Raw genomic sequence first — 27,730 nt, 5'->3', positions numbered from 1 at the left:
TAATGATTAGTGCACAGTTTTATAAGCTCTCTTCATTAATTGGAAGAAAGTCTTGGCGGGGTTTTTTGTTTTTTGTTTTTTAAGTATCCTTCTTAGCTCCTCCCCTGTAGATTCACATGTATGCTTGTGAGAGCATTTAATAACTTAAGTAAAAAAGGAACTGATGGTTGGAGGCTGGAACACAATTATTTGTTAATTTTGTTTGTTTGACCCCGGTTGCAAATTTCACCCTTCTGCATCTGTGAAGGCAGTGGTCTTCCAAGAGAATTCTGTCTGTGGGGAAGATACAGTTTTTTCACCACCACTCTGCCCCAGTGGTTCTACTAGGGAAAGGCAGTTTTAACTTGTGTTTGAGGATTACTGAGAATGAGTGGAATTGGTGCCTCTTTGATCATATTGTTTTCCTGGGAATGGAAGTTCCCATTTTTATATCTGCAGGCCCTTGTGTGTCACTGCAGTTTTCCCAGGGCTGATTCAGGCCCTGTGTGTGTGTGTGTGTGTGTGTGTGTGTACTGTCTAGATGTAGATCACTATTTAATTCCCACCTCTTGTGGATCTCAGGTGGTCCTTCAAATATGTCTGTATAGTGGGTTATGTTCTATAAACTTAGAAAGCAGTTGTGTATCACAAGTCAGAGGCCAATTAACCAAAGAATGTGGCTTTATTTAGACTAGTACTTTTCAAAAATTGAACTAAGAAACTGAGGGAGAGCTCTCATATCATGGAACCAACATGGCTACAACACTGCAAACAACTAAGAAACTTGCATTTTGTTATTTTATGGATACAAGGAAAACAGGATTTTATGTAATTTCTTTCCTAAGTCATAATATTTTATTTCTAGGTCTCAAAACCCGTGCCTTTGGGAAGGACAAGTAAATGTAAAAATGTACAAGAGGCAGATCTTGGTCAGTTCAACTGCTCTTCTATTACTGCGCCAAATAATCAACAACCAAAAATCACCAGGAGACATTCTTTAACAAAAGATAAGGTAAGAAAGTAACGGCATTGCTGGCCAACTTTATATTCAAACCCTGTTCAAATGTTTCAGGTAACAAAGTAGAATTCTAGTGTGCTTAACACTCTACAGTGAATGGGAGGCTTAAAAAAATCAACTTCAAATTGATCTGCTGCATATTTACTTCTAGCTTTATAGATGTTGGAATTTTTAAAGTTCATATTTTTAAATAGCTAAATTACAGATTTATAACAATATATAGAACATTATGTGCATGAAAAATCAGTGATTGGGGTGCCATGTGGTTTGAAAATATGGCTTTGTTTGTAAAAGTGAAATCTTTTCTCTAGATTAGTTTTTAATTCATGTGACTTTGTTTCGTTGACCTCCCACCTCTTGCTATCCTCCAAGTTTGCTTCTGGCAGAAATCACAGGCGTGGTAATGCTGGCAGAGAGAGCAGGCAAGTCAGCATTGGTGCCATTTGGTGGATCAGTTGGCAGGGTGTGCTACAAGAATAGTACAGCCCGCACCGTCCCCCTGGAGACTGAGAACATGGCTTCTTTGATGCACTCAGCCTCCAGTTGCCCAAGGGCTTGGGAATCACAGTTCAGCCCCTTAACAGGGTCCTTCTTGATGGTGGCACAACATTCTGCAGATCTGCCAAACTAACAAAAATGATCATTAACGCTGAAGTTCTTTCCTTTGTCGTGCTCTGTTCTATAGTATTTCACAAGAAAGCATTTTCTTTTTAAAAATTTTCAGAGCTCTGCAGAGGAAAGGAAATCTGTACTCCATGTTGTGTGTATGCATTATGGCTAATAATGACATATGTGACAGAGGATTTGGATTGGTATTAATGTTCTCCATTTAGAATATGCTTTTTGTAAGCCTTCTTATTGTATGTAGGGTCCAGCAGATTATTAGAATATGCCAGAATACCAATGCTGACATGACTTAAACAATTCCTGAATGTATATGAAACTATTAATAAAATTGACAGAAGCATAAAACTCTGCAGGTGGTTTCAGTCAGTGAATTATGAATCAAACTATAAATCTGATTTTTAATACTATTTTTAAATACAGGATTCATTTAAAATTAGTATTCCAAGTCTAGGCTAGACAAAACTCTCTAATAGATTGTAGGAAGCAACTTTGTTTTCCCAGTTATAGAAAAAATGACCTAATAAATCTGTCCCATGTCTAATTCGTGTGGTTCTGTGATTCAGAAATCCTTATGCTTCTGCCATTCGCTCTACATTAATATGAAGCTCATGAGAGAGAGTGTAGTCCACCCCTCTGTTGTTGCTGTAGTTTGGCTGGAGACAGTTGTCCGCATGGCTGCGGGAGTAAGGGAAGGAGCACACATACTGGTACTAGCTGGAGAAAGTTTGTGAATCCTTTTACTAATTTTGAAGTGATAAAAAGTTTGTTGAAAAGATCTTTTTGGGTATCTTTTTCTTGTTCATTTTTATTAAAGATTTTTTAATATAATGGAATTTCTCAGTTTTAAGTAAAATTCAATATATTTCAAAATCTTAAATCAGAATTCTTGTATGAACAAGACAGCCTAGGTCCCATGAAAATTTAAATGATTAGAAATCTGGGAGTGCTATTTCTTTCTTTGTTGGCAGCAAAATGTATAATCAGTCCAACTAAACTAACAGTCCAAGTTTACGAGAAGAATGTAGAGTCACTACCATCCACAGCTGAAGCTATAGTGTCACAAATTTGATATGATTGGTCTCAGGAAATGTTGATCTCACTAATTATGTAAAATCTCTTTCTGCCCGGTGTACGGATCTACATTTAAGCACGAGATTATCTAAAGAATTTAGGAGATCAAGTCTATACACTATAAGGTCTTCGAGGCAGGGGACTGTTTTGTTTTGTGTTTTTGTTTGTACAGTGTCTAGCACAGTGGGGTCCTGATCCATGAATGGGGCGCCTAGCTGCTAACACAATACAAACCAATTAATTAATTAATTATTAATAATAATTGTATAGCTGGATGATAAATCAAAGTATTGGGTTTTATTGTGTTTTGAAAGTGTCTGTCATAAGTTGTATTTACTGCTGCTTAATGATAGCTGACTCTCTTTCGATTCACTGGTATATTTTTTTCTGTTTCTCTCCCACGCCCCTTTGAAATAATATCGTGGCAATTTCCAGAATCAGTTAAATCATGAAAGAAGTCTTGCCAGGAAATCTTCCTCTGGGGAGGAGGAGAGAAGTCCAGTTATCATGCATGAGAAAAGAAAGCTTGAAGTAGAAGGTGGTTCTGGAGTTTTGTATTCTGAGGCCATAAATACAGCTACTGAATCCACAGCAAATGGAAGTCAGACTGAAGGCAGTGAAAAAGAAGTCAGCCGTTCCGAAAGTAGCGTTGATGCAGACAGCGAAGCCTCAGAAGGTGAAAGTGCTGCTAAGCAAGAAGTTACTGGTAGATCCAGTAACGCGTCTGGTTTACATGTTGACGGGCTTAACCACTTAGTAAACATTAGACTGCCACACAGCAAACCAAGTGACAGTAATAATGAGATGATCACCAGTGCCATAGCTAAGCTTAGCTTCAACAGTATTGTAAACGAAAGCGAAGAACCCATCAGTGAGGATCCATCATTAAGTCTGTCAAACAATTCAGTGTTTTCAGTGGAAAAGTCCCCTTTGTCCCAAAGCCCTCAAAATGCTTTTCAGACCCTTTCTCAAAGTTATATAACTAGCTCTAAAGAATGTTCTGTTCAGTCCTGCCTCTACCAGTTTACATCCATGGAGCTTTTAATGGGGAACAACAAGCTTTTATGTGAGAATTGTACAGAAAGGAAACAGAAGTATCAAAACAAAACTCACACCACAGGTAATGTGCTAATGTTGTGTATGTGTTATTCATTTAAACAACTCTCTTTTAACACACTCAGGGGTCTGCCCTGCGTCCAGTACTATGCAATGACTTGGATAATGGAGTGGAGAGTATGCTTATAAAATTGTGGATGACACCAAGTGGGACGGGGTTGCTAGCACTTTGGTCAGGATTAGAATTCAAAACAATCTTGAACATTGTAGAATTAGTCTGAAATCAACAAGATAAAATTCAATAAAAAGTGTAAAATGCTTCACTTAGGAAGGAAAAAAAACAAATGCACAACGACCAAATGGGGAATAACTGGCTCGGCAGTAGTGCTGCTGAAAAGGATCTAGGGGTTAAAGAAAAGGCTAATATCATTCTGGGTATATTAACAGACTGTCATATGTAAGATTGACATTTCGGGGTGCAGTCCAGACCAGAGAGAGGTGGTGTCAGAGCCTGCCCGGTAACCCCCAGTGCCTTAAATGGCCTGCTGCTGTGGTTCACTGCCCAGATACCAACAGCCAGCGTACAAGCCAGCACTGAGTGTCTGTGTGCTATGGAGCTCTGGTTCAGTGCTCTGACCCCAGCAGCCTGCCTACAGCACGACCGTTTCACCCTGGTCTCCACCAGCCTGGGTTACCATCTGCTCGTTGTGTTGGAGCTCAGGGTGAAACGGTCGTGCTGTAGGCAGGCTGCTGGGGTCAGAGCACCGAACCAGTGCTGCACAGCGCACAGACGCTCAGTGCTGGCTTGTATCCTGGCTTTTGTTGGCCTTCAACATCGGTGCTGGCAGTGTGGCTGCACCGCTTGCTTGAAGTAGTTTCCATCGTATCCAGGGTTTACAGTTTGGTTCAATGGCTCTCAGCACCCCCACTATACAAATTGTTCCAGCATCCCTGCCGGGCAGTGAACCACAGCAGCAGGGCATTTAAGGCACTCTGGGTTACTGGCTAGGTGGTTACACAACCTCTCACTGGTCTTGATTGCACCCCAGATTGGTGTAAACAAACAGGATCTTCACACAGCTTGCTATTTTAAGTGTGATTTACACTTTCAGGGCTGCTAAAATAGTTTTAAGCGATTCTCAAGTGAGAAGATTGGGATCAATCAAGGGAAGGCTACAGTTTGTTATTTTCTGTTTGTTTATTTTGGGTGAGAAACAAAGGAAGTTTAAATTGAGGATCAACGAAGCAACCTCAAAGTTAGAGCTGGCTAAATTGGAAAAAGGGCAAAAAGGCCTAAAACAGGAGGCTGAGAGAGCAGCACAGGAACACCAAAAATGGGAAGCCAAACAGAGAGAGAGAGAGAGAGAGCGTGAGCACCAAAAATTAGAGGCAGAGCAGCGAGCCAGGCAGAGGGAAGCGGAAAACCAGCATCGTGTTACAAAGACGTGTTCTGGTTGGCACTGGAGAGGCCTCAGCTGGAGTACTGTGGCCAGTTCTGGGCACCGCGCTTCAAGAAAGATATAAATAAATTGAAGAGAGTCTAGAGAACAACAAAAAATAATAGGTTTAGAAAAACTGACCTATAGGGAAAGGTATTTTTAAAAAAACAAAACAAAACAAACAAAACAAAACAAAAAAACCTGGGATATTTAGTCTTGAGCAAAGAAGACTGGGAAGGAACCTGATGAGTCTCTTTAAATATTTTAATGGCTGATATAAAGAGGACTGTGGTCAATTGTTCTCCTTGTCAGCTTTATGTAGGACAAGAAGTAATGGGCTCAATCTGCAGCAAGGGAGATTTAGGTTAGATATTGGGAAGAACTTTTTACCTATAAGGTTTGTAAGCACTGGAATAGGTTTCCAAGAGAAGTTGTGACATCCCTGTTGGACATTTTTAAGAATGGGTTAGACAAACCCCTGTCAGGAATGGTGTTGGTTTACTTCCACCTGCCTCAGTGTAGGGGGCTAGACTTGGTGACCTCTCAAACAAATATTCTTGCTCCTGTGTTTACTGTACGTAGCAGGAAACTTTTGAACAATACATCAATTTACTCATTATAATGCAGTCTTTTACTACAACATAATACAGTGAAATACAAATATAACTTGATGTACTTTACTGTAATAATCAGCAATTACATCTTCAGTAATGATGCTTTGTAATTGTAAACAAGCTTTACATAAATAGATATTGATACAAAAAGGATGCAATTGTTTTTATTTTATCTGCAGTTCTGTGCAGCAGTATCTCAGATTATAAACTCGGACTTGTATATGTGGACCTTTGTCCCTCCCAGCATCCTGCTGAATAGGCACATAAGGATCCAACCATTTTGATCCCTCTGTAGAATCAGAACCTTAGTCTTGTCAACACCAGTATTTATGAATACAAGAACCAAATTCAAGACCAGTTTTAAAATGCTCAGCTTTTACCACTGAAGTGTCATCGTTTCTTCTGAGCAAGTGTCTGAGCCATTGATTGCTGAGCTATAGAACAGGGGGGAATGCTGTTTCTTGTGCTAACTTGTGTGATGAGAGATCATAATAGTGGCCAAGAGTGGGTAGGGTCATGTGTTAAAATAATACAAAACAGAAAATGTTCTTCCTTTCACTGCCATTCCCACCAAAAATTCCACTTGTTGTTTCTTGGTGTTGTGTTCCTAAGTTCACTAAGTGAGTATCACATACAGAAAGTATTTTTGCTGGGTGTAAACAGTGAAACATGTTGAACTGATTTAAAAAAAGAACATTAGAAACTAGATTTCTCTCTGTGCACATGCCTTTCAATTGTTTTAACTATTCTGTGTGATCACTTCAATCTTTATAAATTATGGGATTGTTTTATAATTCTTATACTGTGTGCACTACAGAAAAGAAAACCGAAGGCTTATACACTAATGCCCGGAAACAACTGCTGATTTCTGCGGTTCCTGCCATTCTTGTTCTCCATCTGAAAAGATTCCATCAGGTAAAAGTAAAAAAAAATCTGTTCTTTTAAATTCACTTATTGAAAGAACTTGTTGTAACAGACTGTCTGTACCTACTAGAGATGTACAGAAGGGGCTTTCACACAGGGGTATGTTAAGGGTTTTTTGTAGGACTGCTGGTTTTTTCTCTTATTTAAGAAAGAAAGTACAGTGATAGCAACCTGCTGGCTACTGCCATGTTATTCTGGCCATGCTAAATGACTACTGAAGAGAGACAGCAGTCTGCAGCATGGGGCTGTGGGTTTGAGCACTAGCTGCTAATCCTATTAATTCAGACCCCACTTGGGCTATGTTGGTTCAGTCAGTGAATGGGGGAGACAATTTTGGGAGATGCCTCGCTTCCTTCTGTAGAATACAGGAAGAGCCAGGTTGGAGATGTTGGGGAAGCCCCAGGTGTGAAAGTTGGAAACTAGGTTAAGGGGAGGCAGAGCTGGCCAAAACTCAGGATTCTCAGTTCTTGAGAAATATTGGTATTTTGGAATTGGTTTCATTACAAATTGGAACACAACCAAATTTTATCAAAATTTCTTGCAAATCCCCAAAATTTTGTTTCGGAAATGTTAGACCCGCAATAGAGGTCTCCCTACAGGATGACCATAACGCTTCTTTAATAATTTTTGCAACACCCAGGCCATTGGTGCTTTTCTTTGCTTCCCTGTGTTGCGTAACAGCATTCTGCTTTTCCAGTCTCCCCTCAGAGTGGCTTGATCCCAATTAAACTTCATATATTTCTTCCATTCTGCAATTTGTTGATTCCATATATGAGGATCTTTGAACCACTCAGAAGGCCGTTGCCCATTACTTAACAGATTAACCATTCTCTCTGTGTATTGTATGCCATAAGTTTGCATCTGTACACATCATATTGCTAGTAGCTTTATTGTCAGTCTCAGACACACCAAATAGATTTACATTTAGAGACATTTTCAGGCTTGGGCTTGTTTCAACTGGAGTTACATGTTTCTTATTCCTTGTTCCGATAATGCACCAATATTTTGTGTCACATTTGTCTGTATAGACCCAAAATCTTACCCAAAGCTGACATTTTCCCTTGTAATGTCTCAATATCAAATAAGTTTAAAACTCCAGCTCCAGCACCAATATTACCTACAATATGTTCCCCTATACCTCTCTTATTTCGTATAGTCCCATCTCCCTATTGTTGTTGCTGCACTTGTAATAGATGCAAGGCACATGGCATGCACTCTGGATGTTGTGCACTTAACGTTTACTTGCACTCCTTCCAACCAGATTGTTTGATCCACAATAGTTGGGGCTTCGATTACTTCTCCCCTCCTATATGAGGGCTCGTCTGCCATGATTCTTGGTGCAATCTTGTTTACTAGTGTCTGATCGATAAATGCAAAAAACCAACCATATCCCCGAAAATATATTCCCCCATTACTTTTCCTAAAGCAGCTCAATCTTATTATGGAAGGATTTGCCATTACGCTATATTCCCATAATTTAAAAGCCATTGACTCATTCTATCCCACGAGTATTAGCCAATTCTTGTTCATTAGTCACATCAAGGGTGACTACATCAAATCCCAAACTCCAAAAGGTACAGTTCAGAGTACTCATATTCAGATTGTTCTCGTCATAACTAAATCTAAACCTTAGGTGACCTTCCCCACCTTAGTATGTACAAATATCTCCATTGCTCTTCCAAATCTTTTGGCTTTAGATATTCCCATGTCACATTTTTGCCATTTTTCCACCATATTTCAAATTTTACCTCAAAAAGTTTTTCTTTACATCGGTTTTGTTTGGTCCTGTTTTTCCCATTATGTCCCATGAATAGTTGAATGTATTATTCCCTTTGATCCATACCTCCATCCTAGAGGTGTTCCCATATGTACATCCATGTACCCGTAAATTTCCCCAAATATTCAAAAAAACATAAAAGCCAAAAATCATATTTCCACCCTTTTTGAATTATGAAGATCCTCAATAGTGAAGCCATGGCTGATGCTTCCAGCCATATTATTCTAAATACTTACGCTAACCTCTTCTATCTTCGCTCGGGCGCCAGTATTATTTTTTTTCTCCCTAAACTGTAACGCACACAACACAATTCTTCTACTAAGCACACAATGCAAAGCAAAGCAAGCATAAGCAATAAACCAATTACAAAAATTAAAGCACCGTATCCACACTCCAAATCCAAGGGCCATACAGGATAATCTCCGGTGCAATTGGGCATTCCTTTCCCTCTGTAAGATAAACTAAAAGAAAAAGAAAGGAACGTTATTTAATCTTTAGGCCATAACCTTAATTGTGATGTGTGGACCCACTTTCCCTTTTCCCCCTTGTTAATCTGCACTACAGTAGGTGAAATTTTATTTATGATGGAAAATGGTCCAACCCATCTAGACTCCAGGACACGATTTTTCTATATTAATTTCAAATACATTACTCTATCTCCGATTTTCCATAATTTACTATCCTGAGCTACACGAGAATCCACATAGTCTCTTGCTTTTTCAGTGGCATCAGTCAGGTTAAATTCCATTTTCTTAAGTTCTATCGGAAACTCCCTTACCCATTGGGTAACTGATACCACCTCTTCTTCTTCTGGGTACAGTAAAGGGCTCCACAATCTCATAGGCCTTCCAAATAAAATTTGATAAGGCTGTTAGACAGTACCCAATCAATCACTACTTCAGATGGCCGCCAACATCATTGTCAATTTATCATCCCAATCTTTGCAAGTTTCTTGCACTACTTTGCATAGAGCTTGTTTAATAGTTTGATTCATCCTTTCTACTGTCCCTGACAATTGAGAATGATAGAGGATATGTAGTTGTTGCTTTAGTCCTAAAGCTTTTAATAAACTTTTAATAGACCACATTTTGTAGGAGAAGTGATAATCTGAATCAGTTGCTTTTGAAGTTCCATATCTACTAAACGCTACTTCCCATAACTTTTTGACAGTGGTCTCTGCAGTATGATTTCTGGTGGGAATCACCTCCACCCATCCAGAAAAGGAATCTGTTATCACTAATGAACACTGATTCCTCCTTTGGGTCTTAGGCAATTTATCAATATAATCACCTGTATTCTACTCCATGGTCCCACAGTTCTTTGGTGCAACAAGGATCCCGAATTCGGTGGTCTGTTCCTGTCTGCTGCATATCTTATGCAGTTTTTAACAAAGTTTTCTACGTCCTCTCGCATCTTAGGCCATATTCCAATTTGTTTTACCTTAAAGAGAGTATTCTCTATTCCTTGGTGGGCCATAGAGTGACACGGGTTAATAATCACTTCTTTTTTAAGTTTGTCAGGTAGCCACTTTACCTCTCCTGTTTTCTTATTCACTGCATGTCCACCTTGTATATTCCAGTTTCCCCATCTTTCCTCAGGTTTAACATCCTGTTTTATGGCTTGAGCTCTAGTAACTACCATAACTCCCAAAAAGAAAAGGAGTACTTGTGGCACCTTAGAGACTAACCAATTTATTTGAGCATGAGCTTTCGTGAGCTACCAAAAGCAACTACAGCATATGCTCAAGAAACTTCCTGAAAAAGCACAAGATCAAATCCGCACAGACACACCCCTGGAACCCCGACCTGGGATATTCTATCTACTATCCAAGATCCATAAACCTGGAACTCCTGGGCGCCCCATCATTTCAGGCATTGGCACCCTGACAGCAGGATTGTCTGGCTATGTAGACTCCCTCCTCAGGCCCTACGCTACCAGCACTCCCAGCTACCTTCGAGACACCACTGACTTCCTGAGGAAACTTCAATCCATCGGTGATCTTCCTGATAACACCATCCTGGCCACTATGGATGTAGAAGCCCTCTACACCAACATTCCACACAAAGATGGACTACAAGCCGTCAGGAACACTATCCCCGATAATGTCACGGCTAACCTGGTGGCTGAACTTTGTGACTTTGTCCTTACCCATAACTATTTCACATTTGGGGACAATGTATACCTTCAGATCAGCGGCACTGCTATGGGTACCCGCATGGCCCCACAGTATGCCAACATTTTTATGGCTGATTTAGAACAACGCTTCCTCAGCTCTCGTCCCCTAAAGCCCCTACTCTACTTGCGCTATATTGATGACATCTTCATCATCTGGACCCATGGAAAAGAAGCCCTTGAGGAATTCCACCATGATTTCAACAATTTCCATCCCACCATCAACCTCAGCCTGGTCCAGTCCACACAAGAGATCCACTTCCTGGACACTACAGTGCTAATAAACAATGGTCACATAAACACCACCCTATACCGGAAACCTACTGACCGCTATTCCTACCTGCATGCCTCCAGCTTTCACCCTGACCACACCACACGATCCATCGTCTACAGCCAAGCTCTGCGATACAACCGCATTTGCTCCAACCCCTCAGACAGAGACAAACACCTACAAGATCTCTGTCAAGCTTTCTTACAACTACAATACCCACCTGCGGAAGTAAAGAAACAGATTGATAGAGCCAGAAGAGTTCCCAGAAGTTACCTACTACAGGACAGGCCTAACAAAGAAAATAACAGAACGCCACTAGCCGTCACCTTCAGCCCCCAACTAAAACCCCTCCAACGCATTATTGAGGACCTACAACCTATCCTAAAGGATGACCCAACACTCTCACAAATCTTGGGAGACAGGCCAGTCCTTGCCTACAGACAGCCCCGCAACCTGAAGCAAATACTCACCAACAACCACATACCACACAACAGAACCACTAACCCAGGAACTTATCCTTGCAACAAAGCCCGTTGCCAATTGTGCCCACATATCTATTCAGGGGACACCATCACAGGGCCTAATAACATCAGCCACACTATCAGAGGCTCGTTCACCTGCACATCTACCAATGTGATTTATGCCATCATGTGCCAGCAATGCCCCTCTGCCATGTACATTGGTCAAACTGGACAGTCTCTACGTAAAAGAATAAATGGACACAAATCAGATGTCAAGAATTATAACATTCATAAACCAGTCGGAGAACACTTCAATCTCTCTGGTCACGCAATCACAGACATGAAGGTCGCTATCTTAAAACAAAAAAACTTCAAATCCAGACTCCAGCGAGAAACTGCTGAATTGGAATTCATTTGCAAATTGGATACTATTAATTTAGGCTTAAATAGAGACTGGGAGTGGCTAAGTCATTATGCAAGGTAGCCTATTTCCTCTTGTTTTTTCCTCCCCCCCCCCCCCCCCCCCCAGATGTTCTGGTTTAACTTGGATTTAAACTTGGAGAGTGGTCAGTTTGGACGAGCTATTACCAGCAGGAGAGTGAGTCTGTGTGTGTATGGGGGTGGGTTTTTGGAGGGGGGTGAGGGAGTGAGAGAACCTGGATTTGTGCAGGAAATGGCCTAACTTCATTATCATGCACATTGTGTAAAGAGTTGTCACTTTGGATGGGCTATCACCAGCAGGAGAGTGAATTTGTGTGGGGGGGTGGAGGGTGAGAAAACCTGGATTTGTGCTGGAAATGGCCTAACCTGACGATTACTTTAGATAAGCTATTACCAGCAGGACAGTGGGGTGGGAGGAGGTATTGTTTCATATTCTCTGTGTATATATAAAGTCTGCTGCAGTTTCCACGGTATGTATCTGATGAAGTGAGCTGTAGCTCACGAAAGCTCATGCTCAAATAAATTGGTTAGTCTCTAAGGTGCCACAAGTACTCCTTTTCTTTTTGCGAATACAGACTAACACGGCTGTTACTCTGAAACTTGTCATAACTCCCAAAGGTTCCTTTGCTGCTAATTTAGCTAAAGCATCCACTTTATCATTCCAATATTTTTCATTCCCTTCTCACTGTTGATGACCTTTAATATGTCTTACTCTTAATTTTCCTGTGTGTTTTTTCAACCAATCATAGATAGATTTCCAGTTCTCCTTTTGTATCAAATTTTCCCCCTCCGCTGTTTCCCAATTCTTCTTTTTCCAAATCCCAATCCAGTATAACAGTCCTTGTACCGCAAAGTCTGAATCCATATAGACAGTCTGCAACATAATTTTTCTGTTTAAGCAGATTGCTAAGAGCTCTGACCTCTGCTCCCTGAGCTGAAGTCATACTCGTAGAACCAGAAATAGTTTCCCCATCAATTTATACAGCAGCATATCCCCTATATGGCTTAGAGTTCTCATGATATAAACTACCATCTGTAAACTAAACCTCTTTTTCCCTGAGGCTTAACACTTAATCTACCAGGAGTGCTTCTTCAACTAACTTGGTTCGGTTTCTGGAAGTGGGCATTCATGCTCCTCTCCTTCCATCAGGAGGGCATATGGTAACATTGCTTGTTTGTTATTCTCATAAGTAACATCTCTGCTAGTTAACATCAAGGTCCACTGAGCCATCGTGGTATTTGATACTCCTTTCCCCTGCAGTTTCCCTGATGAAATATACTTCAGGGGAGAGTGAGGTGTTTGTGTTATAATAGGGGCTGTGCCATTAGTCAAAGCAAAAGCTTCAGTGGCCCACACAGCAGCCAAATGTTCTCTTTCACAGATCCCAAACTGCTGCTCCGTAGGGGTTAATTTTCTAGATCCGTATGCTCCCGGTGTTAACTTCCTGTCAGTTTCCTGCATTAGTACTGCTGCTAGACCCTGTTGGGTTGCTGCCAACTTAATCACAAACGGCTCGTTTATTTCAGGGAATTTCAATGCTGGGGCTTGCATCAAAGCTTGTTTTAAATTACAGAAAGCTTTTTCTTGTTCGGGCCCTCACTCCCATTCTACTATCTTTTTTAGTAAAGAAAAAAGGGTCCAGTTATAATGGCAAAATTCCAGAGGTGTTTCCTTAAATAGTTAAACCCTCTTAACATCATCCTCAATGCATGAGAATCCTCTGGCCTTGGTAAATTCATTAGTGATTTCACCTTTTGTTGATTGACCTGAATTCCTTGTTTCCCTCGGGTCACCTCCAAATAATTCACTCTCCTCTGCAGTAGTTGGGCTTTCTCTTTATTAGCCTTGAAACCAGTTTCCTGGATGAGTCTCAACACCTTTTTGTCCTCTCAGTAACCTCCTCTTCAGTGTCCCCCCCCCACTAATATGTCATCTACATATGAAGTGACATTCTCCTGATCCTCTTTGGATAATTGATCCAGCATTCGCACCGCATGTTGGTGCGCAATAGCCAGAGCGCAGTGTAGGCCCTGGGGAATTCTTTTAAATAAGTCCTGTTGTCCCTTAAAAGTAAACACAAAGCGGGCCCATGTATCGGGATGCAATGGGATGGTGAAAAAAACAGTTTGCCAAATCTATGACAGAGCACCATTTAGGGCCCCCCTGTACTCTTGCCATCACTTGCGGTAGATCTGCTACTATCGGTGTCATGGGGCGGGTAGCTTTATTAATTTGTCTAAAATCCACTGTCAATCTCCTGAGACTTTTAATATGGGCCAAATTGGGTTATTGTGTGCGGAATTCCCCTTTTCAATAGTGCCCTGTTGTTCTAATGATTCCATTATTTTCTCAATTCCTGCCTCTCCTTGCACAGGATATTTATATTGTTTCTGTGGTGGCATATTAGTAGACATCGCTAATAAATTTCTGTCCAATCCTTCAAACGCATAATTCCAAAATTCCCTGTGATTCAAATTAACTGCAACCAAACAATCAGCTGTGACATGTCTGGCGACCTCTGGCATGGGATTAGTGACCGGTTGTATTTCTCCAGCCAATAATCCCAGTGTTATTCTCTTTAACAGGTAATCCCTGGGTGAATCTCCAGGCTTCATGTAATCTGCATTGGATAACACCTTCATGAGTCTTTGACCTATCACTTTTCCTAACAGCATAATAAATCATGGTATCAGTTGGTGTGCTTCTGGCTGCCTGTCCAAAAGCATTTTTCACTTGATCTACTGCCTGTCTAATCTTTCCAGTGGTAACTGCCCTGATTAACCTATAAAATTCACTCATTTAAATTCTCTGTTCCTCCTAACTCTGCCCACTGTACTAACCATGTTGCCAAATTTTTCATATTCACTGAGTCTAATTTACCATCAACTGTAAGTCTGACGAACTCACAAGAATTATTTTTGACTGCTCTGACTGTATCTCCCCTGCTACATCCTTAAGGGTTGATCTCCGTTCTATCACTGCTACAGACTTTTCTGGCTTAGGCTCTCCCAGACAGTTTCTTCCCTCAACTTAGTATAAAGCCCCTCTCAAAGTTAGTCAAACTTCCTTTTCTCTTGACCCCTTTGCAGATCCTCTCCATACCAAATATCATTGGAATCCAAATCCAAATCTCTCTCTTTTTGACACACAGCCGCAACTTTCAGCTCCTGTATTTTCACTTGCTTTTTCAATGCTGCCATAGTTTTCTGGCACCAACTGTGAGACGCTTGTGATCTCCTCTTCCTTTTCCTTATTCAAATCTCAGATTAACTATTTCATTCCTATCACTTGATGGTCTAATTTATCTTTGTCTGCTTTAACCTTTTCCCAATCCATCATTCTTTTCTCCAATTCCCCTGTTTTGTTTCCCCATTTGTTCTGAGTTTGCATTTATCTGTGTCTGTCTCACTTCCCGCTCCAAATTTTCCTGGCAAGTTTTAAAATTCTCTTGTAGTGTTTGTAACTCTGCACAGACTTCTCCCTTACATCCAATTGCCTTTTTTACAGCTTGCCACAACAGCCATATTACGGCCATTTGGTTTTTACTGGCATTAGGCTTGTACAGGTGTACATATTTCTCAAATATTAAATATTAAGTATCAAATATTACATCTGGTTCCACTGCACCTTCCATCCAAGGGCATGTCCCAAATGCAATAATCTCCTTCTCTAACAGAGAAGGAGCTTTAACTTTAGTCCACTGGGGTGCCTCTTCCACCCCATTACTTCTCTTCTTAAATAGTGTATTAAACATTATTACAAAAACACCAAGCAGTATCTCTCCACACTTGTTGGGTTTTTTTTTCTCAAAAATTTCTCACAAATAAGGAGTCACCCTTATTAGTCTTAAATAAGGACTCCCCCAAACACTGTAAGACCCTGTCTCGAAATCCGGCACTCCTTAATATCTCTCCCCCTTCCGCATTCTCCACCACATGTTAGACCCGCAGTAGAGTTCTCCCTACGGAATGGGGAGCAGGCAGATACCAGACACAGTGTTGGTATATAATACTCTAAATGGTCTTCACTGATTACAAAACAAAGCTTACTCAATCCACATTCACACCCCAAACATACTATACCAGAGTGCAACGGTCAGAATGGTCCCGATGGCCAGTCGAGATTCCTTCCAATCATAAGATGTGGGGAACTGGCAAAAACCACATCTATATCCACACAGGGCTCTGGATCAATAAACTACTCCGATTTGCAGAAATCATAGGCAACCATTTATAGTCCATTCCGTCACATCATCGGTTCTTTGCCTTTGTTTACTAGGCCTTCTACCCACACAATTCCAAAGAGACAATCCTGGATGGGCCACCATGATCCAAGGTGTGCCATTTCCTCCAATTCTTATACAATTTTATATCAGTCCAGCTGGTGGTGTTTCCTTTTCTGCTGATTATCCATATTTTTCTCAGAACATAACAAGATTGTTTTTGCGCACATCGTTCTAATAGTTCTTGACCTTAAGTTCTTGCTTCGGTTGCCAACTTGCAACACACGTATTTTTGTCAAGCACGTGTCATTCATACCAGTCCTCAATGACTTATAACATATGATATGGATATATGAATCACAATGCGTGTGTGTGTATATATGTACGTATGTATGTATATCCCAACAGAAACACTGTAACATATAGTGCTCCTGAAAGGAAATGTGTGAGGTTCTCAGAATCTGTAATAGATTTGCCAAAACATTTCACTTAATCAAGCTGGTATATTCTGATTAAACTAAGTTTCATCAGAAAACTTCCAACCAGGAGCTGAGAGGTCCAGGATCCAGCTGGGGTGTTGGTCCTCCTTTTACCATGTGCAGGAGCCAAGATTCAGGGTAGTGTTGAAACAGGGCATAAGTTCATGTGTGGGCCACCTCAGGCTGGATGAAGCAGTATGTTATATCTGTCCTACGGTGATACATAGCCTTTAATTGATTCAGCTGCATATCACTGTGGCTTTTTATAAACCCTAAGTTCTTGAAAACCATTTCACAACCAGAAAGCTTTCTTAGTACTAAAACTCTATAAACTTGTTATCCTTTTCAGAAAACTTTTAATGTAAACTTAGTGCTAGTTTGCCAGTTAGCCCTAGACACTTGAAGGCGACTGTTTATCCACAGAAAAGTTGACAGCACAAGTCATACCAGTGTCCTGCAGTTGTGACTCAACCTTGACCTGGAGGAATCCTTTCTAGGGCATATGAGATTACTGTAAACTTAATTCCCATTCAGACCTTGGACACTGCCGAGGCTGCCAACAAGTATGCATATTGTCATAGCTCTCTGAGATCAGAGTAGGTTTATTGTTAGTACAAAAAACAAACTTCTGTCTGTGTTATTCAATCAGGTAACAACCAGTCGTATTATTGAGACTCTTAGCACATTCCTAGTTAGTTCTTTTCCATGTTACTGTCTTACTATAATCTATTAAAATAATTTAAATTAAGTAAAAATATGCTCAACTAGTAAATGTTTGAAGATGGTGTTTTAAAGAAAATCAAACCACCGGACTGATGGAAATCACTGTCTAAGCACCTGAAACCCAAGTTTGTTGACAGCTTTTGGTAGCAGTAGCCTTGTCTGTGAATGCAGAGTAAATATTTTCTTCATTTTGGTTTATTCTAGTTCAGTTCAATGATAGTTAATACAAAGTTAAGAAACTGGGAGTTGAAAAAGCATGAGAGGTTGTTTTCCTCTTCCAGCCTGAGTAAAAACAAGATCAGAGAGTATGAGATCTACTAGTTCTAAAGTCTTGAAGGCTGTGGTGTCCAAACCAATCAGTTAAATCCACAAACTACTGACAGTAATTCTCATGTTTAATAAATGAGTGGGTTTTAAATGCATAATATATTCTGATAAACTTACTTTTTTTCATATGTATCCAGTACATTTAAAGTAGTTTTATTTATCTGATAAGCAATTTCAAAATGCTTTTTTGTGAATTTTTAATTGCTTTCCAGTGTCCATCTCAATACAGCTTGACACAAATCATGAGCAAAAAATTAATAATCCTCTAGTAAAAAAGAAATGCATCATTCACTATTTTCTAACATAAAACTGTAGAAATCAAGAGTCTGAATAAATGTTTGTTACGCTATATAATTGCTTAAATAAATATGTATAGATTTAGTGTAGTCTCCTGATTACTAAAAAGAAATACCATGTTAGACTTGCCTTTCTTTAGGAAAATGACTAAAATGTGCAAATGTAAAACCAGATTAAAAGCAATTATTTAAGTCTTTTATTTTAATCATAATTTAGATCAGCAAGCAGGAAACCTTGATTTAAATTCAACAGCCTTGACTATGATTTCAGTCAAAATCTGAATTCTGTTGCAGCTGAAGTGCACTTAGTCTTTTGCATCATACATTTTGCTATGGAGCATATTCCTTCGCTACATTTTGTTCACCAATCTGTTACTTGAGCCGCAGGGGGAGCTGGTAGTAACACCTATATTTAGGTTGTCTTAACACTTTCCAGGATAGAAAAATAGTGTGACTTTTTTTTTTTTTTAAAGACGCTCTACCACCTTCATTGTTTGCAGCAGGCCTTTAAATTTTGGGCAGGGATCAAGCTCTGGATCCAAAGAAGTGTAGTGCCTTTTCTTTGTCCAGTGAAATTCTGTTAAAATGTTTCTGAGATATAAATTGTTGAACATTGTCCTTCTTTTGGAAAATTTTGGCAATATGCAAAAATAACTAAACACTGGCTGATGTGTGATAGAGAGTTGGTACAATTGTATATAGTACAATGTTATTTCTCTTTAACTTTTAAAAATAAAAAACCTACAAAATTGCATTAACATGTTAATAGCATGCTTGACTTTACAACCAAATTAACAGTTAAAAGTTAGGAAATTTCAGATTTATGGTTGCCTGTGCAACCTGAATTCTGTCCCCTTGTGTATATGCAGTATGATGGTGTTTAAGAATAAATATCATTTATTCACATTCTACTTTTTCCATGGTATCCTGTCTCCTCCATTGCACAGAATGGACATACAAAGGGGCAGAATTAAGGTTCCACGGGAAACCAAAATAATGTTCCTATACTATAGGGGTTTTTTGTATGTAATGTTGAAGAGATGAAAAACGAATGTATAAAGAATGTGTTTTATCCACATTCATTATAGATTTTGTATTCTGTTTTGTCTTATCAGGTTATTCTAATACTGATGCAATACACTTAGATTTAAAAGGCAGCTATGTAAAAATGTTTCTTTCATACTCTTATTTTCTCTTGAAGGCTGGTTTGAGTCTACGGAAAGTAAATAGACATGTGGATTTCCCACTAATTTTAGACTTAGCACCATTTTGTTCTGCTTCCTGCAAGGTACAGTATATTAAGAATACATTTTAGAGTCTTTATTGTAAAGCATTAATTTATTATAGTTTAATTTTTGTAGCTATGGATACAAGTTAAACTGTGATTTTCACCCCAAAGAAATTACAAAATGAATGCCTTCAAGCAGTAATCTAGGATCAGTTCTTCAACTGGTATAAACTGGCATAGCTCCATTGAAATCAGTTGAGGAGGATCTGTCCCACTTAATGTTTTAAAATGAACACAGTAGCATTACAGCTAGTTATCAGTGCTTCCAACAAAACTAGATTTAGTTATTGAACTTTGAATAACATAGTCTTCACTTGTTTCTCAAGTTATTTCAGCATTGCAAAATATACTTAACAAACTACAGTACTTATCAACTATTTGCTCCCTTTATTACTGTAATATTTGAAATGTGTTAACATATATATTGTTATAAAAATCCATTATGAAATTATACAATTTATCTTTACTTTCTATGATTTTGTGAATAAGAACGTTACAGATGCAGCAAGAGTTCTGTACACTCTTTATGGAATAGTGGAGCACAGTGGCTCAATGCGAGGAGGTCACTATGCAGCATATGTGAAAGTCAGAACACCTTGCAAGAAATTATTGGAGCATATTGCTAGCAATAGAAATGTTCAAGGTATGTCCGACAAACCCTTCTGTCTCTGTAAGGAAACAAAATTGATCATTGCCACAACTCATCCAGTCACTGTTCTTATATTGAATAAACACTTTGGCCTTGAATCTTCTCATAATTTGCAGTGCCACACAAGTTGTTAATTTTTGTTTATTAAACCTAATATATAAACACTAATTTCTATGCCACCCACTCCCTACCTGTGGAATACCAAGTCATCTTCACTGAAGTCCCTCCTAAAGGCTCACTTCTTTCCCAGTGCCTACAAGAAGTGAGTCAGTAACAGTTTTTAAAACAAGTTATTTCCTTCTCTGTGGATCTTGTCTCTTCTGTGTCCCTTAGACTGGAAGTTATTTGAAACAGAAGCTGTTTTGTGTTGAGTCTCATGCTATGCTTGGCACATTGTCAGTATGTAAAAATACCAAATACTCTGGTTTAATGTGAGAAGTAAGAAATACTATTCCATGGAAGATTGAAAATTTCTTCTGGTGACTCTTCTGGCACAGAAGTTTGAAGTGAGGCATCAGTGAAATATATATTCCTGGTGCACTATCCTGTGAAATAATGGAGGGAAGGAGAAGATGCCAGGAGCTTTACCAACTAATGGCTGGCTTATTCTTAGGCAGGAGAATTGGGCTGGTGGGAGGGGGGTCAGTCTTAGAAAAAACACTGCCAGTCCTCGCTAGCAATTGTTTTATATTAGAAGCCCATCTCTCCACAAGGAAAAGGATTAGAGATGTATTGACTTCTGTCATAAATATAAAGGGAAGAGTAACCACCTTTAAATCCCTCCTGGCCAGAGGAAAAAACCCTTTCACCTGTAAAGGGTTAAGAAGCTAAGATAACCTTGCACCTCGCAACCTGGCACCTGACCAAAATGACCAATGAAGAGACAAGATACTTTCAAAGCTAAGGGGGGGACAAAGGGTCTGTCTGTCTGTGTGATGCTTTTGCCGGGACCAGAGCAGGAATGCAGGTCAGAACTCCTGTAAAGAGTTAGTAAGCAATCTAGTTAGATATGTGTTAGATTCTGTTTTGTTTAAATGGCTGATAAAATAAGTTGTGCTGAATGGGATGTATATTCCTATTTTTGTGTCTTTTTGTAACTTAAGGTTTTGCCTAGAGGGATTCTCTATGTTTTGAATCTGATTACCCTGTAAGGTATTTCCCTTCCTGATTTTACAGAGGTTTTTCTTTTACTTTTTCTTTAATTAAAATTCTCTTTTAAGAACCTGATTGCTTTTTTCATTGTTCTTAAGATCCAAGGGTTTGGGTCTGTGTTCGCCTATGCAAATTGGTGAGGATTTTTATCAAGCCTTCCCCAGGAAAGGGGGTGTAGGGCTTTGGGGGATATTTTGGGGGGGAAAGACCTCTCCAAGTGGGCTCTTTCCCTGTTCTTTGTTTAGAACCCTTGGTGGTGGCAGCATAAGGTTCAAGGACAAAAGGTAAAAGTTTGTACCTTGGGGAAGTTTTAACCTAAGCTGGTAAGAATAAGCTTAGGGGATCTTTCATGCAGGTTCCCACATCTGTACCCTAGAGTTCAGAGTGGGGAAGGAACCTTCGTAACTTCTTAAAAGAAAACTTAAGTATCCACTAGTCGCTTCGTTCTCTTTGAAAGTTCATGGGAGCCTAGTGGATCCTTGTAGTGTTTTTAAATTGCTATCAAATAACTGCTGAAATATTCCTTTTTCTCTCTCTCAGAATTGACCCTGTGTACGATACATTATCAATGTAATTGATAAAATTGAAAAAACCTCAAAGGAGGACAGGCTGCTTTTTGAGAAAAGACATGGCAAAAAAGTGATATGACAGTTATCCAGTGTAAATATGATTTTTGTGAATGGCATAAAACAATGATCGTATTCTGAATAAATATTATCTTTCACCTGCTCCTCCCAATATGACATTTTTCCAATATACATTTATTTGGTTACAAAGCAAAAAAAAAAAAAACAAAAAAAAAAACCCTAAACTTATTCAGTGTAAACTTAAGATATAAACAAATATTACGTATGTCTCTAAATCATGAATAACTGATGTGTTCAAAGGTATTTTCCCACCTCTTCTGTGAAGAACCATTGTGTAATTTGAGAGTAAAAGTATAAGCTGGTGAATAGTAACTCTTTGCATTTGCATTTCAGGTTTAAAGGAAGCTGTGGGAGGATCAGCAGGACAGTGGGTGTATGTTAGTGATGTCCATGTACAGATGGTTCCAGAATCAAGAGTACTAAATTCACAGGCTTATCTGCTGTTTTATGAAAGAATATTGTAAGAGTATTTACCAGTTTAATTTGAAAAATGGTAATAGTTATTTGGTCTATCTTACTTACATGCTGCAGTGGTTGCAGTACCTGTAAATATTGTGCCTTAATTTGCCCTGTAATAGAAAACATACCATACTTTGACCCTGAACTTCAATCAAGCTGATTATCAATACCCCAACACTAGCTTTAAAATGTGCATTTTGCCAAACATTAAAATTCCTGAACTCCCTGTATCAGCGAGAGAGATAGAGAGTAAATGACACAAAGGATGGAATCCTGGTCCTGTTGAAGTCAATGGAGTTTTGCCATTGAATTCAGTGGAGCCACGATCTCCCCCATGATCTTAAACCAGTTAAGAATGAAAATGATGTTGGTAGTGTTAAGTGGCTTGATTCCCAATGGACAGTAGTAATGCAAAATTACTCATCTTCAGTGAGATTTAGTTCAGATCATACAAATTGCTGGGTTAGATATTTTATCTTAAGATTTCTACAAACAAATTTGCATCATGGTGTATTTCCAGACTTCTTATCTGGAAAACAGTGCTTCCAGAATGGAATGATGACATTGGACAACCTTGATTGGCTAATTTTGCAGTGTAATTTCCTGATGTACTACTGGGAAAACTGAAAAATATAGCATCTACCAGGTCATGCTTGCTGATGGCAAATAGAATATGTAGGGTTTGTATTCTCTCAAAAATCCAATTAGGTTTGATACACATGCTCTGAGCTGTCTCTGGATGGCATTATTATAGGAATTTTCTACCCTCTTAATACCTGTGGAATAACTATGCTTTAAGTCTATCATTTGTAAGTCTGCTGATTTAATATATAGCCATTGTATTTATTCAGGCATAAGAGAACATTACAAATAGTTTTGTATTGTAGTAAAAACTCAAAACTGCTATATATTGGTTGGGATTACACATGTACAGTATATAGTGAGCTTGTGTGTATATATACATTTATTCAAGCACAACTGGGTAATTTTGTTACTAATTATTGGTTCTAAAAACAAATTTGTTCATCTGTTGGTGATTACTTTCTCACAGAAGTAATAAATGACAAATTATTTTTTCAATGTGTGAGAGTTGGACAGTAGATGACAAATTCTGCCCTCAAACAGGTACAGGCAACTCCCTTTGAAGTCAATGGAGAGGGTGAGGATGTCCACTGGCAGAATTTGTCCCTAATACTCTGGCTGTTTAGCATATTATGTCTGCCATAATGTTAGCACTTATTTTTCTTGGCAGACCCATTATTTCTGTCCCAAATGTGATAGACAATAATTTCTGTCAGTCTTCAGCCTTATAATTAAACTGGTTATTTTAATTTTTAGGTCGTCTGATAATTTATTGAAGTTAGCTAACTCATAACCAGATTCTGTTTAGCTTGCAACCCGTCCGTCACAACTACCGATTTATTTGGTAAATAAAATGCTTTGTGTTTGTTTCTGTTTGTTGTTTCAACAGTAGAAACATTTAGTTTCATGGTGAAAATTAATTGCCAGTTCTCCTCACCCCAACATTTCCTACTGCAGAACTCTCAACGTCCAGCACTGCAATTAAAGCAGCCTACAGATTACAGGTAGCCAAATCCCACCTTTCCCCAGGGATTCAAGGCTTGAAAAGCAGTAGGAGCTACCATAGTTACCTACCTCAGAGGTAAGGAGCAGAGGCCGCACAGGAGGACTCCATATTCCGCATGCTGCAGAACAGTGTTCCATGGTAACACACACTGCCATGTAGATCCACCTGGCAAAACTCCAGTGTGGGAGGGCAGGCATAAATGTCTTAGAGCCCGTGGGCTGTATAGCAGATACAGAGGAGCTAATGGCTAGTTGGAGCTAGTTGGTCATACAGGCTTTGTTTAGAAGAAGTTGAGGTTACGGAAGGGTTAGCTAATATATGTTGGCTAACCCAGACATTTCCCGCAGAGTAGATTCAAATTAGTGCCTCTTACTTCGGTTTAGCTGGTCTCGGTCAACCCTTGTGGGAGCCTAAGGGTCAACCTCAACCACCTAAGTGAGGTAAAAAGTCTTGACCAAAATCTACACTAGGGAAAAGGTCATGGCGAGGTTGGAGTTAACTAATACATTAGTTCCCTTGACCTCTTTTCCTAATCTAGATAAAGCCACACAGGGCGCAGAGAAGTGTTCTTTTCTCTCTCTCTCTCTCTCTCTCTCTTTTTCTTCTTCTTCTTCTGTTTCTACATAGTTGATTGAAACTCGTACGATTAATGTGGATGGGACTCCCAGGAAACAAAACATGCCACTTGAATGCTGATAGAGAAGTTTCACCACTGTGACGGAATCGGCTCCACAGAACCCCAATGGTCCAGTATTAGAACCACTGAATTTGCATACATAAATCTCTGTTAAGAATAGCACTACTTTGTGGGATGCAAGACTGAAGGATCCAACTGCAGAGATTTTCTTGGCCCCAGTCAGCTCCAAGGAGATCACTTTGCATGAGGTCATGAAGTTCTCCCAGAGCTGGTCTCTGTTCCTCTCCAATCAGTTTGCACCCACTGAGTGGCCTGCCTAAATTCTGCCCCCCAGGCAATAGAAATGCCTGGGTTCTGCTGCCAGGGATCCTGCTGCAGCCGTGGAAGAAGAGGGACAACTTGCCCATTAGGGCCCAGGCACACATTTCCTTGCTTTTATGCTGTATAGGCTTGTCAGCAAGAAAGAGACAAACAAATTAAGTGAAATGATGTGAAAACAGAAGCTAACCCTAAAACTATTAGTACATCTCTCCAAGATGCTTATTACTGTCCCTGCTGGACTTCTGTTATTGGCAGAAAAAGCTACATGAGCTGAAACATGAAAAACACTGGCAGTGTGTGGCAGAAGCTACAGCAAATATGGAGCAAAAATTAATTTGAAACTTCAGAAAACATACTCTGCAATGGATTTATAGCTTTATATGGAGAATGATTTTGGTTGAAAATGAGAGAGTGAAGGCACAGACTTCAAGCCTTACATCTCCTTCAATAACTTTTTAACTACCGTACTTAGGGCAATAGTTTTCCCACGGTAAACCCTACTCTGTTTCTTACTCTGAACAAACAAAAATCTGTTCATAGCTTCACAGCTACACACATTCTGCATGAGGAATTGAGAGAGAAGATGACACAGGCTTCCAAAGGTTCTAGTGGCATAGTATCCGATACTTGCTAAGATTCAAAACATTTTTCTAAGGGCATTTTTTCAGATACACTGGACAGTCTGGGAGCTATTAGGTTCCTCCAGCTGTCTCAGGATTCTGTGTGCATTCTGTTGCATGTTAGGCTAGTGTGAAAATGCTCCTGCCTTTTCCTACCCACCACTACCCGTTGTGCTGTATCATGGGGTTGCAACTGATGCATTTTCAAAGCCCCCAAAGATTCAGCATTTGGATAAGCATCCTAAAATAGAGATGCTTTTCCAGTGGTGCTAGAACAATTTTCATAGTGGGGGTGCTGAAGGTGGAAACCATATATTTGGGTTGTTATTACTACTTCAAGCCAGCAGGTGTGGCTGCACCCCTAGTTCCAGGACCTATGTACTTTTCCAAAATAATGGAGTCTCCCTCTGGGGCCTGTGGTCCTCATGCATGTAACCAGACTTTCAAGGGGTAGATCATAACTATGCCTTACTGTTATATTCTTGCAGAGACAAGAAGTAATATAGCCTGCTACTGCACCTGGAGTTGTCAGGGGCCAGATTCTTCTGTGATCTTTGTAGGGGGACAGTCCTCTTCTATCTGTCCCATCTTACCCTTTCCCATCCCTCCTTGTGATGTCTCCTTCCCCTCTCACTCTGACACCAATGTTTCCCTTCCTTACCCCTACCCCTACTTTTGGTTATCCCTGCTGTTCTCCCAGCCTCTGGAATTTGTATAGATTAGCCCACTTCCACCTTAATTGAATTGGCTCGTTAACACCGACCCCCCCCCGACTTGGTAAGGCAACTCCCATCTTTTCATGTGCTGTGTATTTATACCTGCCTACTGTATCCACTCCATGCATCTGATGAAGTGGGTTTTAGCCCATGAAAGCTTATGCCCAAACAAATTTGTTAGTCTCTAAGATGTCACAAGCACTCCTCGTTTTTGCTGATACAGACTAACCCGGCTACCACTCTGAAACCTGGAATTTGTCTGTCAGTCACTCCTCTTTTATCTCTTCTCACTACCATCCAAATTTCTTGATCTACTGGAGCCTTTGGTAAGGTGCTCAACTTACAGTCCTGCTACTCATACTGCCTTTCTGTGGAATGCAATATGGTTTGCAGAAAGGCCTGAGAAGATAGAGAGGCAAGTAATGGCCGCTGAGCAACCCTTGGAGCAGCTCCTTTGCTGGTCAGCTGCAGGAACTTGATGGTGTGGAGGAATCCCTGCATTTGGGATAGGCAAAAAGTTCTGTCCAAAATGGGACTTTGGCAGGTGTGATAGTGTGTGCATGGTAACTATCCCTGTTTAAATAGTATAGTCCCTATATTTTGGTTACCACTGTCTACCATCAGAATTTTTAATCATGTTTTTTTTTAATGGAGTAAACCTATTTTTTCTTCCCAAACGACCCTGTTTGTGGATTTCAAATGTTGGCAAGTATAACAATGCTTTATGAAGTCATCAGAAGTTTGAGATGTCTTGTATATCTTTGTCACCATTTTCTTCTCCTATGGACTTCATATTCAAATAATACTACAAACTGAAATTTTAGATGCAAAAGAGGTTAATGTGCCAATGTCTACTAGATAAAACAGGAACTCTAACTGCTCAAATAAGGTTTTAAACAGAAACTAAGCTGTTGAAACTATAAAAACTTCCTTCTGAAGAGGAAATCCAAGCTGGAATGAGGTGTAGAGGATGGGGAGGCAGTTGGAGGAGACTTGCAGCAAATGTAAAGATTAGGAAACAGGTGTTTGGATATTTAACAGTTTACCACACAGTTGTGCAATGGTCTCATGAAACAGCTTTTTGTTGATACATCCACAACTGTGAAATACATTTTTCACCAGCTGGCAGTGGATTTCTAGCCGTGCTTCTTACATATCTAAGTTTGTACATAGTTTTACAAACCTATACAAAAGGGACAACATCAAGTTGCAATCTAAACAGTTTTTAAGATGTGGTTAAGTAGTTTGTTACTGCATCTGATTCTCCCTGCCTATTTTTGAGGTTTTGCAATGACATTTTGACAAATTTTAAATGGTTTTTTTTTTCTTTCCCCTGTTTCTGTGTAAAAGACTCATGCAAACAATGGGAAACTGAAAGTGCTGTTAAGTGCACAAAGTAAACAAACAAAAAATTCTCTAATTTTTTTCATAGTAATTTTACGTGGCATTTGTTACAATAGTAGGTAAGGCCGTGTTCAGAAAGCCGTGTAATTTTTAAATTGATGGTGTCCTTGTAAGAGCAATTATTTTCTTTTCATAATATTTTCCAAAATTTACTTTGTACATGCAGTAAATGAGCCTAATTATAACTGTATTTTTACACATGCGATGAAAACTTGTATATAAAATGTCAATGGAAATGTAAGTATTTATAATAGAACAGAAATACAATAATATATTTTAATTAAGAATGTTTCTTCCATTTATTGCAACTTCATATTTTTATTCCATTATGTTTGCAATACAAAATATTCT

At 39.4% G+C, this 27,730-nt stretch overlaps 1 protein-coding gene across 4 annotated transcripts in view; it reads left to right on the top strand.

The window, feature by feature from the left end:
• The window catches only part of USP45 (ubiquitin specific peptidase 45), a 99,988-nt gene extending 76,560 nt beyond the window's left edge, over positions 1-23,428 (top strand). For 3 of the 4 annotated variants that reach the window (XM_077812858.1, XM_077812859.1, XM_077812861.1), the window contains 6 exons: positions 845-991; positions 3,131-3,815; positions 6,622-6,719; positions 19,100-19,186; positions 19,676-19,829; positions 21,968-23,428. In XM_077812858.1, coding sequence (XP_077668984.1) covers positions 845-991; positions 3,131-3,815; positions 6,622-6,719; positions 19,100-19,186; positions 19,676-19,829; positions 21,968-22,098 — 1,302 coding nt within the window. In that variant the 3' untranslated portion in view covers positions 22,099-23,428. The remainder of the gene's footprint in view (positions 1-844; positions 992-3,130; positions 3,816-6,621; positions 6,720-19,099; positions 19,187-19,675; positions 19,830-21,967) is intronic. The other variant, XM_077812860.1, reaches the window with a different exon arrangement.
• The last annotated feature ends 4,302 nt before the right edge of the window (positions 23,429-27,730 follow it).

This window comes from Eretmochelys imbricata, chromosome 3, assembly GCF_965152235.1.
Source record: "Eretmochelys imbricata isolate rEreImb1 chromosome 3, rEreImb1.hap1, whole genome shotgun sequence".
Lineage (NCBI taxonomy): Eukaryota > Metazoa > Chordata > Testudines > Cheloniidae > Eretmochelys > Eretmochelys imbricata.
Note: the sequence above shows the minus strand (reverse complement) of the source record. Positions and strands in the feature narration are given on the sequence as shown.